General features: G+C 40.8%; 2 protein-coding genes and 1 long non-coding RNA gene across 3 annotated transcripts in view; 2 read left to right on the top strand and 1 right to left on the bottom strand.

Moving 5' to 3' along the window:
• The window catches only part of LOC143121953 (uncharacterized), a 227,219-nt gene that overhangs the window by 79,671 nt on the left and 132,181 nt on the right, over nucleotides 1-15,367 (top strand). The gene's annotated exons all lie outside the window — the stretch shown is intronic.
• LOC143121216 (uncharacterized) lies at nucleotides 8,396-10,813 on the top strand. The gene is made up of 3 exons (XM_076281598.1): nucleotides 8,396-8,703; nucleotides 8,908-9,082; nucleotides 9,485-10,813. The coding sequence occupies exons 1-3, from the start codon at nucleotides 8,499-8,501 to the stop codon at nucleotides 10,635-10,637; spliced, it is 1,533 nt and encodes a 510-aa protein (XP_076137713.1). The 5' UTR covers nucleotides 8,396-8,498; the 3' UTR covers nucleotides 10,638-10,813.
• On the bottom strand, nucleotides 10,997-13,467 carry LOC143121217 (uncharacterized). The gene is made up of 3 exons (XM_076281599.1): nucleotides 13,073-13,467; nucleotides 12,308-12,901; nucleotides 10,997-11,729 (listed from the first exon to the last, which is right to left on the bottom strand). Exons 1-3 carry the CDS (start codon nucleotides 13,415-13,417, stop codon nucleotides 11,688-11,690), a joined length of 981 nt encoding a protein of 326 aa, XP_076137714.1. The 5' UTR covers nucleotides 13,418-13,467; the 3' UTR covers nucleotides 10,997-11,687.

Raw genomic sequence — 15,367 nt, 5'->3', positions numbered from 1 at the left:
ATTTTTGTGAATGTTTCTTCTTCTACATATGCATAAGTTTAGTCATCTAGTTCATATGATATTCAGCTTTATTGTCAATGCACAAATTAAATACCAGTAGTCTAAAACAAAATGCCGTTTTACCTGACATGTCCAAAAGGGCCTTCATGAAATGCGTTGCTAGACTGTTCATACACATTTTAACGGGCCAAGTTGAAGAGCTACTGTCCGTTATTGTTTGTGCAAATAATATGCTGATTCATGTTCCCTTGCATTTTGCAACTATGAGGTCCATGGTTAGTCTGGCTTTCGCCAGACCAAGCTCAATCTTTTAAGAAATCGAAAAGGAATCGCCGGCAGATCAGGCTGAGTTCACCCAGCCTAGTCCATTGTAGGCTCCCGATAGAAATATTGTTTAATTTTGCAATTGAGATATCCACGCACTGGCGCCCCCCCCCCCCCCCCTGCGACGTGTTCGCCCCCGGTTTCAGAGCTATTCTAAATGCAAAAATGCATAGAGGGAGTTATGACAAAACCGTGACTGTTAACAAACTATAAGCTATATATAGTAGGCCTATTACACAACATAAATTGTCACTAGGCTATGCTGGCGACCCAAATAAAATCTCCTTTGGGAACCAATGGCTTACAGTATCAAGCGGACTTAAGCTGCCACCTCTTGGCGAAAATTAATAGTTTTGCATATCAGTAGTAATACATTTCACGCAGCTGTGTGAATCACAGAAAGCGACACTTCTAAATGGAACCCAACACACTGTACAATAGCTCAAGGTCTATGGCTAAAGCAGCCATAATGAAAGCGTTATCATTGTTTGGATACTTCACACACACGTGTTTTTTAATCGCATAGACTACTACTACCAAGCTGGAATCAAAGCACATCGACTCCCCTCTCACACCCTAAACACGCACTTCGAACAAACAAAAAACGTCTCAGTCTCACGGTATAGCCATAGGCAAAACTGTATTGGACTGGTGTAACGTTGGTACTAAATAATCCATCGTAAAGAATGATTTTTGTAGCACGTGCAACAAATATGTGTAGGTACAGCCCTGCCCTGGATACATCTCTCAACGTGCGCTCTAAAACATTTGGTTTAAATGGAGATGGTAGATCACGGGTGCGTTAATAAATCTACATTGCGGCGAGTTGACACAAATTATTCACTTTGACGAATTTATGTAGTTTCAGTCCTAGGTACTTTACTTTGAGCCATGCTCTTCCTTACTTGAATCACCTTTGAAAATAGAGGATTGAAGTAGCCTATATGGGTGTTTGGGAATGAACGTTGACTCAGATGCTTTTTGAGACTTTGAGCTAAATGTCCCAGCCCGGTATTTAGGATGCATCATCAGGTTATCTTTCAGGTACCATCACTTAGCGAACGTGTGTGGATAACTCACTTAGCTCCTGTTAGTAGCTAGCCTAGGTTATGGTTATAAGCAAATGAGATGACAGTCGAAAGATGCAATTAGTGCTGTTATCAATGTTCTTGGTAGCCTATAACCGCATTTATGGTTTTCTACAAATACATCAATAATCAAATTGGCCTCTATCACTCAACCAATGCTAACGGTAAAATTATTATGACCGCCGCGAAGCGGTCATATAGGGATTGTCAAAGTTTTTTTTTTTTTTTTTCGTCATCTACTTCCTGAAATTTTGGTCAACGATACCCGGGGCACCGAAACACCGGGGCACATGAAATTTGGTGGGTTTGTAGCCCCACTAGACTAGGGGCCACTCCCCCTCCGCGCTGGGCCCCCCGAAACCCAAAAAATGCAGTTTTTCCTAAATAACTACCTGAACCGTGGCACCGAGGATGAAGACATTTTTATGGTATGTTGGTCTCAAGGGCCCACATCAACCTAGCCCATAATCACTCATTTGTGATTTGCACCCCCCCGGTAAAAAATGAAAATGCAATATCATTCTGCTTTAATCGCCCCTCTCTTCAGTAAAGACGTTCAGAACTGCACCAAATTTTATGTGTATGATTAACCTGACATTCTCTGGGGGTATGCCAAGTTTCGTAGAATTTCATCCATGGGGGGGTCTAAAAAATTAAGTTATGTTTACATTTAGTGACTGTACACTCATTGGCCTGTAGATGGTGGTGCACACATATACACATGCACACACACACACAGACACCCACATACTATCGGTATTAGAACGGCCGATACATAATTACAAATTCAGTAGGATTAAAAGAAAGCCAAAATAAATATTCATCATCATCATCATGGCTGCATTTCCAGTATTGGCGATAAGTAGTCGTTTGTCCACTAGATGGCGCATCGTTGCAGTGAGACGTAATTTTGTTGGAAGTTAATCTAAAGTGGGTTGGAAAGACACTACGCTTCCTACAAGGACAAGACTGTAGGCTACAGTAGTTTACCACAGAGAACGTCTAAGGGTAGGATGATTTCTGCATGACATGTAATTCCCATTTCCTCTTGAAGCCGAAATAAATCTGAGAATGTTTATCGGACATGCTTGTTTTTTACTGCAGGTAGGCTACGTTAATCCTATCAATAGCAGAACGTAGGTAAAATAATGTTACCGTTAGCATGGTTGAGTGATGGAGGCCAATTTGATTATTGATGTATTTGTAGAAAACCATAAATGCGTTTATAGGCTACCAAGCAAATCGATAACAGCACTAATTGTATCTTTCGACTGTCATCTCATTTGCTTATGACCATAACCTAGGCTACTAACAGGAGCTAAGTGAGTTAGCCACAACACGTTCGCTACGTGATGGTTTTTTAATGGAAAATATATAGGCTACCTGAAAGATAACCTGTCTATGATGCACCCTAAACACCGGGCTGGGACATTTCTGCTCAAGGTCTCAAAAAGCATCTGAGTCAACATTCATTTCCAAACACCCATATAGGCTACTTCAATCCTCTATTTTCAAAGGTGATTCAAGTAAGGAAGAGCATGGCTCAAAGTAAAGTAACTGAAACTACATAAATTCGTCAAAGTGAATAATTTGTGTCAACTCGCCGCAATGTAGATTTATTAACGCACCCGTGATGATCTACATCTCCATTTAAACCAGATGTTTTAGAGCACACGTTGAGATGTATTCAGGGCAGGGCTGTACCTACACATATTTGTTGCACGTGCTACAAAAATCGTTCTTTGCGATGGATGATTTAGTACCAACGTTACACCGGTCAGATACAGTTTTGCCTATGGCTATTCCGTGAGACTGAGGCGCTTTTTGTTTGTTCGAAGTGCGTGTTTAGGGTGTGTGAGGGGAGTCGATGTGCTTTGATTCCAGCTTGGTAATTGTAGTCTATGCGATTAAAAAACACGTGTGTGTGAAGTATCCAAACAATGATAACGCTTTCATTATGGCTGCTTTAGCCACAGACCTTGAGCTACTGTACAGTGGGTTGGGTTCCATTTAGAAGTGTCCACTTCATTCGCCCTTTCCGTGATTCACAGCTACGTGAAATGTATTACTACTGATATGCAAAACTATTAACTTTTCGCCAAGAGGTGGCAGCTTGATACTGTAAGGTGAAGCCATTGGTTCCAACTGAGATTTGATTTGGGTCGCCAGCATAGCCTAGTGACAATTTGTGTTGTGTAATAGGCCTAGCATAGGGCCTACCTTATATAGCTTATAGTTTGTTAACAGTCACGGTTTTGTCATAACTCCCTCTATGCATTTTTGCATTTAGAATAGCTCTAAAACCGGGGGGCGAACACGTCGCAGGGGGGGGCGCCAGTGCGTGTATATCTCAATCGCAAAATTAAACAATATTTCTATCGGGCGCCTACCATGGACTAGGCTGGGTGAAAATCAAAAGATTGCGTCAAAAGATTAAGCTTAACCATGGACCTCATGGTTGCAAAATGCAAGGGAACATGAATCAGCATATTATTTGCACAAACAATAACGGACAGTAGCTCTTCAACTTTGCCCGTTAAAATGTGTATGAACAGTCTCGCAACGTATTTCATGAAGGCCCTTTTGGACATGTCAGTTATTTGCACCACTGGGTAAAACGGCATTTTGTTTTAGACTACTGGTATTTAATTTGTGCATTGACAATAAAGCTGAATATCATTTGAACTAGATGACTAAACTTATGCATATGTAGAAGAAGAAACATTCACAAAAATCCATGACATGACCTCTCTTCTTGATAGCTGTTGAAAACTGCATGGAACTGACAGGGATTGTTTTGTTTAATAATAAATAAATAAATACATTATGCTGCTACCTTCTGCTTTTCCCAAATACAATGTAGCCTACAGGTGTACCTTTCATCAGTCCAGTTGCAATGGATGGACTGTGATGAACTGCCCTACTTGTGATTGTTTAGAGATTTTAAAGGTTTTATAACAATGTTACAGATTTTTTGGCCCAGAAACAAATCTATTCACCTTTGCAGCGCCAGTAGGCTACTTTGTGTGCGGAATGTGTGCAAACACACATTCCAAACAAGCATACACAAAAGTTTCAAGAGTGGGGGATGGAGTAGAAGATGGAGACAAATTCATTAATATGATTTATTTTCGCGGAATGGATGTGCAGGACTGAGCGGCGGTCATATTTTGTACCGCTACGCGGTACATCTAGTTTTACCTACTCTAGGCTATTGATATAACTTAAGATTAACGTTGCCTACCTGCAGTAAAAACCAAGCATGTCCGATAAACATTCGCAGATTTATTTCGGCTTCAAGAAGAAATGGGAATTACATGTCATGCAGAAATCATCCTACCCTTATTAGACGTTCTCAGCGGTAAACTACAGTCTTGTCCTTGTAGGAAGCGTAGTGTCTTTCCAACCCACTTTAGATTAACTTCCAACAAAATTACGTCTCACTGCAACGATGCGCCATCTGGTGGACAAACGACTATGTGACACCAATACTAGAAATGCAGCCAAATTATTATTATGATGAATATTTGGTTTTCCTTTAATCCTACTGAATTTGTAATTATGTATCGGCCATTGTAATTACCAATACTGATGGTATGTGCGTACCTGTGTGTGTGTGTGTGTGTGTGTGTGTGTGCGTGTGTATATGTGATAAAATCTGGTGCAGTTCTGAACATCTTAACTGAATAGAGGGGCGATTAAAGCAGAATGATATTGCATTTTCATTTTTTACCGGGGGGTGCAAAAAACAAATGAGTGATTATGGGCTAGGTCATACATGGGCCACCTCCGGCCCGTGGGCTTTCCCTGACCGGCCCGCGTAAGGTCCGTGAAAGAGCAATAGTCAAGAGCCTAGCATAGAGATAATGCACGCAAATCAATATCGTTGCTTTTATTTTGAAAGCGACTGCTATTTGTACGCCCATACATTTGTGCGTGGATGCATACGATGTAAATAAACACCCTCACTGATGTGCTGGTGAATAGAATTTATGCTTCTGCGTCGACACAATGCAGTTGCCTTTAAGTCGGCGTAAACCTTTCAAAGTTTTGTGTCTCTTATGTCTGCGTCGCTCACCACCGCAAAGGTTGTCAGAACGAACTCCTGCTGTTTGTTGGAGATACGAAGTGTTAATTTCAAAACGTTACTGGCAGATAGACAGTTTACATTCGGATAACCCCGTCACTGTAACCAAAATATGTCTGAGTTTATTTGCAAAGCTTATGTTAGCGAACTAGTATGATGCTACTACCCACAGGTTGCTTGAAGCAGCCGGCTCAACACACAGGGCGAGTTGACCAATCACAGTTTTGTGCATAAAGTTAAAGCAAAAACATAGCCTACATTTTTAAAATAGTTTTCTTTGTGCATGTTGATTAACTAATGACAGCCTACTATTGTCTGCTTCACATTTTCATAGTCTAATTCTGCATAGAGTTAATTTAATGATGGTAATGATGGTAATGATTTAATGATGAAATATTGCTGTGTTGATGAAATGGTGGCACAGGCCTATGGTTGTACTGACTCCTTCACATTTTCATGGCCTAGCCTAATTATATAGATATTGTAGTACTTTTTTATATCAGCCTTTGAAAACTGAAAAAAAAAATGTCAATGCCAAAAAATCATTTTCGAGAATGAGGATTAAATACTAGACATAGATTAAATAGCCTATTGCTGTTTTTCCTTGGTCTCCCTCACATTTTTATCTGTTCTTACGAGTAGTAAACAAAACCATATGATTTACTTAATGTTATACAAGAACAGAATAGAATTGGACAGAATTGAGTTCAGACTTAAGTTCGGTATTTTGGGTCCGGCCCTCCTCAACAGTCCCAGTTTGTCATGTGGCCCCTTGGGGAAATTAGTTGCCCACCCCTGGGCTAGGTTGATGTGGGCCCTTGAGACCAACATACCATACAAATTTCTTCATCCTCGGTGCCACGGTTCAGGTAGTTATTTAGGAAAAACTGCATTTTTTGGGTTTCGGGGGCCCAGCGCGGTGGGGGAGTGGCCCCCGGGGACCAAACGAAATTTTTCCGTAAAAGTCTAGTGGGGCTACATACCCACCAAATTTCATGTGCCCCAGTGGTTCGGTGTCCCGGGTATCGTTGACCAAAAATTCAGGAAGTAGATGACGGGAAAAAAAAAAAAACTTTGACAATCCCTATATGACCGCTTCGCTAGCTTCGCTAGCGGCGGTCATAATAAATGTTACTGGAATAATTTGAGGAATGTATAATTTGCATAGAACGGGTTGTCTTTCCTAACGCCGTCATGCACCTTCGCGTGAAGTAGAAAATCGATTCCTGAGCAATTGATGCCAACTAATTCAGCACCTTCACTTGGGACAGCGCCTTTGTAACGTCGAACGTAAGAGGTAGCGTGTTAAGAAGCTTCCTAAGGGACACTTCGGGGAACACACTTAGGAACATAAACAACTTTGGAAAGATATATCTTTTGAGTCTTCTTAGCGCGCTAAGAGTGAGCGTTATCGGGGAACCGGCCCCAGAGTGCTCCAGACCACTCTTACCAACGAATGACATACAAAAGACATTCGTAGCAAAGTACCTTTTGGGAAATTCATGAAAATGTTAAGGTAGAGTTTAATGTTAGTTTGTTAATGTTTAATGCTTACAAACTACATAGCGCTAAGGCTTCGGGAAACCAGCCCCTCTTGGTCAGTGGTGTTAACATTTTTAGTGCCATTAAAATAGTATTTTCTTGACTACACGTCAGACCAAACCTATTTTTTTCTTTGAAACCCGCTTGTGGGTGCGCAATTGGCGAAACGCAATCACTGCGTTTGGTATAAAATAGGAACTAGACTTGTGTCTGGCTTGACGCCAGGTAGCAAATGCAGTTTGAAATGTAGCTTTTAAGTATTTATTCAATCTCATATAATTCATATGTTTTCATTAATGACTCATTGTGATGGCTACAGCCATACATGGTAACATGACCCCACAGTTATAAACATCACCCCAAAGTACAATCTGGTGTGGCTGTGAATGGGTTAACCTCACCAGCGCGACTGATGGGTTTGTAGTCGTTGGAATTACGATCTTTCACAATGTTGGAATTCACTTTTACGAATAATATAATAAATAATCGGGACCAGAAAATATTTTTTCTTTTACCATTGACTGCCGTTCATACTTTTTCGAAAGATAGGTCCCATGGTGGCTAACGGAAGGAGCGTGACTTCGGCTCTCTATAGACTATGTTGTCCCAAATACCGAGTTTAACCGGCTTCAGCGCCACCAGCCAAAAGGCTAATAGTGGAAGTGTTTAGGGAAGGCTGCTAAACGTATCCAAAAGGAACCTTTTTAACCACATATCATGCTCAAAATGGCACCATACTTCTGCAGTAGTATATCGGGCCCCTACACATAAAATGAAGCATCAGTAACTTAGTAAGTGTACCGGGGGTTTATTTTAAAAGACTGTTTTAAGACTGTTTTACAAGACCTGTATCTGTAGGAAGAAAATTCCGTGGCTTTCTGGTCTGGTATCGTCAAATCGGTGGGTGCGTTCGACCGAATCAGCGCTGCGCAGATCTGGCTAAACATAAGACATACTTGTATTGAAAGATTCAGCCAGATCTGTTTAGCCAGATCTGCGCTGCATGAATGTGCCCGCTGATTTGACAAAACAGTATACTGGACCAAGAAGCTTCCTACAGATACAGGTCTTGTATAGCAGTACGTGGCTGGCAGATCGGTCGTACACAAGCTCAGAAGTATTTCTTTAGTCACAAAACCTGAGTTGTTTGATGTAATAATGCTTCTTTCTGACTACATTTTACAAAATAAAAGCATAAACCCTGAACTTATTTGTTTATACAGAACTACTGCCATTTTAGAGTTAGCTCTGCCATTTTGGATAATTTTTTTCGAGTTCACTTTCAAGCCCCGTACGTCTCTTTTGTGGTGTCCCGTTGCTTGGCAACGGTAAACGAAAAGGCTATGATTATTGAGTTCCGGGGGATGACGTTGTTACGGGACAGGAAACCGTGGGCACCGCCATTTTGGCAGCATTCGGCAGCATTCAGCAGACTGTGGTGGTGAAGAAGGCTAAACATGGTAGATAACTGTTGTGCACCAGGTTGCACAAATAAACGAGGGAAAAAGAAAGGTTCGTCGTTTTACCGCATTCCTAAAGATGTGGAGAGGCGAGCTAGGTGGATCAGTGCCATTAAAAGAGCTAGGAGCAAGCAAAACAAGACTGAAAGATGGGACCCCCCAGCCGTTGGATTCCGCTTGTGCAGCGATCACTTCATATCAGGTAAGTTACCGAATATAAAGCTTACTAACATAAGTATCTTAATTATTTAATAGGCTATAATTGTGGTTTCTGATCAGTTTAATACTAGCTAGTTGAATTACAGCATGCAATTTGTGGGGCTAACAATGTCATATTTTGTAAGCTAGTGCTAACGTAGTAAACAAAACCCAGTTCAATACTGAAATGTTTCTATTTATTTTGTAGGGAGAAAGAGTGATAATCCCTTGAGTCCGGACTTTGTTCCATCTATTTTCAACTACGTGCCATCTCCAGAGAAAAGGAAAAGAAAAATGAGACTGGAGGTTTTCAACAGACGACAGAAAGCAAAGCTACAGAAGATAGAGCAGACAAAGCTATCTGCAAAAGCCATCCCTCCCAGGTGAATATATCAAAGTTCCTTAACCTGTTAAACCCCACTTGCATGGACTTGGTAAAATTATAAACCAAAAAGTTTTCGCACAATATATTGTAGATTTAATAACACCCAATGAGCTAAAAACCATAACATCTGTGACTGGTTTGAAATCATCACACACACCTAGCGACTTGCATTTGGCAGCCACTGACTATGCATGTGATTGTCATTGTCATTGTCAATATCTATCTATGTATAATATATTATTATGATGTAAATGTGCTATACAAATACAATTTACTTACTTACTAAAGAAAGCTAGTATATACTGCAGAAAACAGAGAGTGATTGATAAAAAAAAATGACAAACTGTCATCAGTAGTGTATACATATACTCTTAATATACTACTTTTGTGTTTTCACCAGAGCATCAACCGATTGTCCCCAAGACGGCAACAAGGACCCTACTGCAGACCAAACTCCCACCACAGAGCCTTTTGAATCTGCCCATGAAGAACCTGGAAATGATGTCCAGCCTGTTCTCCATGAGGATGATCCAGCAACTCCACCATGCAGCACTGAATCCTGTGGTAAACGCATCCAATCTCTTGAGCAAGAATGCCAAGCTTTGAGGACTGAGAATATGTTGTTGAAAGAAAAAATTAATAGGACTACACTGAATGAGATGAGCTTGCATAACGATGATAAAAGAGTTAATACTCTCACTGGTTTATCAACATATTCAATTCTCATGACAATTTTTCATATTGTGGCTCCTTTTCTCAAACTTAAATCTGGTTTAACATGTTTTCAGCAGTACATGTTAACTTTAATAAAGCTCAGAATGAACTTGTCCTTTGAATTTTTGGCTTTTTATTTTGCCATTGACTCAACTACTGTTTCAAAGCTCTTCAAACATTGTATTAGTGTGATGCATTGTAGACTGGTGCCAAGTCTTGTGTTGTGGCCTGACAGAGAATACTTAAGAAAATCTCTTCCATATGCATTTCGAAACAGTAGCTTTGAAAAGACAGTTTGCATAATAGATTGTTTTGAAATATTTCTAGAGAAACCCAGTAGATTGCTAGCCAGTGCTCAGTGTTACTCATCATACAAATCACACCACACAATCAAATATTTAATTGCAATTTGCCCTCAAGGTTCCATTTGTTTCATTTCCACTGGATGGGGAGGTCGCACAAGTGATAAGTTCATCACAGAACAAAGTAACTTTTTATCTTATTTGCTCCCAGGGGACGTAGTTTTAGCAGACAGAGGTTTCCTGGTTAAAGAGTCCATTCAGAGATGCCAAGCTGAATTAAAGATTCCAGCATTTACTCGGGGAAAGAAGCAATTAGATCCAGTTGATTTGGAGAACACCAGATGTCTAGCCTCTCTTAGGATACATATTGAAAGAGTAATAGGAGTTCTCCGTCAAAAATACACAGTCTTGCAAAGCACTGTCCCTATAAGTTTCACAGACATAGACAGAGAAAATGATGTGACCTACCTTGACAAGATTGTGAGCATATGTTGTGCACTTACAAATGTGTCTGAATCTGTGGTGCCCTTCCAGTGATGGGGATGTACAGTAAACTGATGTGACTGGCTACAGATGTGCTCAACTAGCAAATAAACCTTTGTGACTCTCACTTCTTGCTTGCTTGTTGTGACATTACTTTTGATCATTTTGATCACTCACTATTATAATGCGATCACATTCTGTTTCTCTTTACAGATCAAGCTTCACATCCACCCATTCTAACTTGAGTTTCCACCCAACCAGATATTTGTTCTGGTGTGTTTGATATGAATGGCCTACCCATGTTTCATATCCCTGATTGCTACAGATACTTAATACTAATGATGGGGAAGAGAACAATACTGGTTTAACAACTGTTTATTCATAAATAAGATAGCACAGTAACAGCTACTACTATGTACTCATTTCACATTTCCTCACTAAGGTTTTTTTCTTTTTTGGGCATTGATTACTTTTCGGCAGCTGGGACATACCCACTGTTTTGGGGCCCTTTTCATGGGAAGGCAGGTTTGGTGAAACTTTTTAACTAAACAAAAACCTGATGCACAAACCAACATGTTCCCTGCTTCTGGCTCACGGCAGTAGCACCACTGTTGTTGACTATGATCAGCTGCTGCTGCTGGTTTTGGCGCAGAAAAGTACTTGGCTAGCAGCTCTGGAATGACACATTTTTTAAAGAAGTCACGAGCACATTCCAATTCTTTGTCAAAGAATGCCACATCAGGTGTGATGCGTTCAACAAATGGTGAAGTGCTTCCCCTTTCAGTCCACAGAATGAAATCACAATATGGTTTGTCAGTAACAAATAGCTGCATCTGCACTTGATGATAGTATGCATGGTCCCGCTTCAGTCTAATTTTTTCTTGCGCATCTTTTTCAAGGCAAAAGTGAGCAACAGAATTTACTGCCTCATTAACAGAAAGGTCCTTTACAGAAAATGGGCACTTAATTTCTATGACACCTGAACCACAGCAGCTGCAGGAAACATATCCATCAGGTGAGGCCCCAATAAATGGGTGCAGGGGTGAAATCCTGAATCCAGCTGTTTCTACCATGACATCCGTGTGTGAGAGGCGATGCTGCATTTCATAGTATTTTCTTGCCAATTCCTCGTGCTGGCATCCCCATCTGAAGAAACAACAATAACATTAGTTTTGGACAATAGTAATGCCACCCCACATTGGTACCTCCCTGCACTTTCAAAAGGATACTACTTGGTTTTACACTCCTGCTTTTTTAGAATAGTACTTCCTGGATTTACCCTCCCTGTTCTTTTACATACATCACATTCACTTGACCATCTGGAAATTACATTTTTACACATAGGAGCAGATACACACTGCATGCCCTATTTTACCCTAATCCTTCTATGCTCATGAATACCTGGTAGCCTCACGGGTGAAACTATGGGACTTTGGGTAGCATATTTGTCTTATCAGAGACACTGCAGGCTTTCTGACATCTGTCTTTGTGGCTGCTCTGAAGGTAGATCCTGTTACCCTACCACTCCTTTGCTCAAACCAGATTTTGGACTTGGACTGGGCTCGGGTCTCCTCCTCTACAATATCACTCTGAAAACATGACGATCCAAACTGTTACACATAACATTTTAAGTTAGCACAGACTGTACACATGCAGTACATGATAGATTTTAGATTTCAGTTATTAGCTCCTGTTATTTTAAACAAAATAAATATGTTCTGTACCTGTTCTTTGGTCACAGTTATGTCTTCAAATAGTGCTTCTGCTCGATCTTGTAAATCTGCCAGGTTGAGGTCTCTTGCCTGCTTGTCATACAGGTTGGTGAGGGGTTCTGGTAGATCCAGTATGACAGCCTTTGGCACATAGGATGCTGCATACTCTTTGACAACAGACAGGACTACTGGTTTGATGATCTGCTCCTCTTGTGTGCGGCATTGGGAGAGGTTGTTGTAGAGTTGGGCTTGCTCAGCAGCGGTCAGAGGTGGGAAAGCTGGGGGGGCAGAATGACCTTTCGAAGATTGTCCTTTTTTATATTGTTGAGAGTTGTTAAAAATTATGTCCTTGCCCTGCTGATACTCCACTTTCTTTACAGAGTCCTCACTTGGGGTGGCCCACTTGCACTTCTTAGATGTTACAGCTATCGCTTCATTTCTGCCATTGTTATGCTGCCATATGCTGAACAACACAGCTGACACATGGGAGCAGCTCTCACCAAGTCCAGCTGTGCAATTGCAGTGGGCTCCCAAGACAACCCCATTATTCCTCACCACCATCCATGGCTTTAACTGTGGGTCATTAAGCCTTTGGGAATGATTAACCTATAAGTTACATGAAATTAAAAATGTCAGCTACCTTGGTTGAGAACATCAAAGATACAAACTAGCTACAGATAGCCAGACACGGTAGCTAGCCAAGCTAACATAAACAAACAACCCGGACCCCTACTAGCCATGCTAACGTTACACTACCGATTAAACTGGGAAACTTACCCTTCCAGTAATGATAAAGCATGTTTTTGCTTGAAGATTCCACAGCTGGATGTTCGTTACAAAGCCAGACTGAGTCCATTTATAACCCTCCAAACTTTTGTAGGCTTTTAGAGAGTCACCCGAGAAGGACGATGGAAAGTTTATCAGGTAGTTATATATATCCGGATACTGCAGATCTGGGACGTCTTTTTCAGCGGAGATACTTGTGAAAAGCACCCCGGGGGCATTGTATGGGTCAGTAATATTTAATCTATTTAATTTTTTAATATAAAGCTCAATGTCATTCGAATTAAAGTGAGATGTGTACTCCGATGGTTTGAAAGCTTCTGCGCTGGCGCTGGTCATTTTTACTGCCAAAATGGTGTTCCGAACACTGGTAGTCACGTGGGGTCCGGATCTCTATAACTACTATTAATTGCCTTCTGCCTCATACAGTGGTGGAGTACAAATACTTTGGTACTGTACTTAAATACATTTTCCACGTATTTGTACTTTACTTAAGTAGAATCTATAGTGCATACTTTTGACTTACATTTTGCAGCAATTATCTGTACTTTTACTCCGCTACATTTCTACAACACCATTGTTACTTTTTACGTTACATTTTATGATTTTATGAGGTTTTTTTTCTCTCTGATAAACACATTTGTTTTACCAGGGGGCTGGGTTGCTACCAACGATTCTGGAGTGCTACGTGCCCAGCTTCTAAATCTTTGAAACATAATTTCTAGTCTAGACCAGGGCCCTGTTCCCCAAAAGCATTGTAAGCCTAAGAGCATCGTAAAGTCCCTCTTACGAACGTCTTAAGATTTGCCAACTGTTTCCCGAAACCATCGTAGCTTAAGAGCATCGTGAAAACACTCGTAGATCTACGTGTGCTCCAGAGTTCTCGTTACCGGCTAAGAGCGTCTTAACAGGCACTTCTCACTGAGGTCACCAACAGGACAGGGGCATTACAACTTAGAAAACATTAACCAACTTACATTCCCATTCTTTATTGTGTTTAGGCCTACTTCTGATGAATCAGATTTTAGCGTGCAAAATAGCATACATTTAATGGTCATAATAATGTGATTAAAAGCGGACAAAAATGCAATCAAGTGAGACGTTGCCAGAATAGTTTGCCATTATCTTTGCTAAGTGAAGGCTATATTTTATTAGGCCTATAGGTAAAAACAGAGAAAGGAACATGTGGTTTAGTCTGTGCTGCTACAAAATCTAAGCCTATTCTAGGCTTATATGTCATTTAAGCCTACACATTTCCTCACTTTCTTAAGTGACACAGACATAAACGGTGCAACAATCCAATCTTAAATAATTATTATTTATGTCTGTGTGTGGTATATAGCCTACTTGGGATGCTTACATGCGGATGTCAAAGTTTTTTCTATTTTCGTATTGATTTAAAGTGTAGATCCGAAGTTTAAACAGTAAGCCTATAGCTGTGACCTGCAGTCACCTGACATCACCATCAAATTAGAGGATATTTCAGAACTATTAACGTGGACAGCTCCCCTTGAGAGCATCTTAAAGGAGAATTCCGGTGTGATATTGACCTTATGTGTGTTGAAACATGATCAGGTCGCTAGTTAGCCGATGCTACCAACAGTTTTTTGATGGGGTGCCTCAGGCATCGGCCTAGCCATGCAAATAAATCACTGTTTTACACCATTTACGAGGCTCAAAGTAGCTCCACACTTCATTGGTAGACTTCCGAGGGCCTTGACATTTAAAACGAGACATTAAGAACTTTGAAAAAGCACTGGTAGTTTATTTACAAGACTATTTATACAGACAGTACCTTCAGGAAGTTTACCGTTCGCCGCCATCTTGAATTTAGTCACGATAAGTCGAGCGACGAGTACGAATGAAAAGGTATGATAAGGGATCAGATTCCAAAAATAATCCCGTGGAAATGCATGGATTCCAGTCGCTGCTACTGGAAGTAGCATTTTCTAGTGCAAACCGTATGGTAACGTTAGGCTACCAGACAGGGGCAGTTGACCCGGGGTATTTTGTGTATCTCACATTGTTTTTTCTTTCAACTGGTAATTTTATTGCTGCTATTGGAACAATTGAAAATGGAACACGGTCCCAGTGGACGCAACCAATCCAATAGGAGTCACTGGCGCAATGCTACCCAGCAACAGCTCAGTAATGGCGCCCGCTTACTTCCGGTAGTTTCGCCGGATTCGTGTATATTCACCAGACCCATGGCTACACTGGACATGCAACTGTGTTCTGTGCCTTTCTCTGTCTCTTATCTGCAGCATTAGGGGCTCCTCTCCGATGCAA

Source organism: Alosa pseudoharengus, unplaced genomic scaffold (genome assembly GCF_046254945.1).
Source record: "Alosa pseudoharengus isolate Yale_2024_CS ecotype anadromous, Long Island Sound unplaced genomic scaffold, YU_APseudo_1.1 YU_APseudo_1.1_scf_13, whole genome shotgun sequence".
NCBI classification, from domain to species: Eukaryota; Metazoa; Chordata; class Actinopteri; order Clupeiformes; family Clupeidae; genus Alosa; species Alosa pseudoharengus.
This window is presented reverse-complemented; position numbering and strand designations above follow the sequence as displayed.

Excerpts from the sequence above, each read along its gene's own strand:
- LOC143121216 (XM_076281598.1), top strand. The coding sequence starts at position 8,499 with ATGGTAGATAACTGTTGTGCACCAGGTTGCACAAATAAACGAGGGAAA. Across the intron at positions 8,704-8,907 it reads CAGCGATCACTTCATATCAG|GGAGAAAGAGTGATAATCCC; the intron begins GTAAGTTACCGA and ends TTTATTTTGTAG. Across the intron at positions 9,083-9,484 it reads GCAAAAGCCATCCCTCCCAG|AGCATCAACCGATTGTCCCC; the intron begins GTGAATATATCA and ends TGTTTTCACCAG.
- LOC143121217 (XM_076281599.1), bottom strand. The coding sequence starts at position 13,417 with ATGACCAGCGCCAGCGCAGAAGCTTTCAAACCATCGGAGTACACATCT. Across the intron at positions 12,902-13,072 it reads GCTTTATCATTACTGGAAGG|GTTAATCATTCCCAAAGGCT; the intron begins GTAAGTTTCCCA and ends TGTAACTTATAG. Across the intron at positions 11,730-12,307 it reads TAACTGTGACCAAAGAACAG|ATGGGGATGCCAGCACGAGG; the intron begins GTACAGAACATA and ends TTGTTTCTTCAG.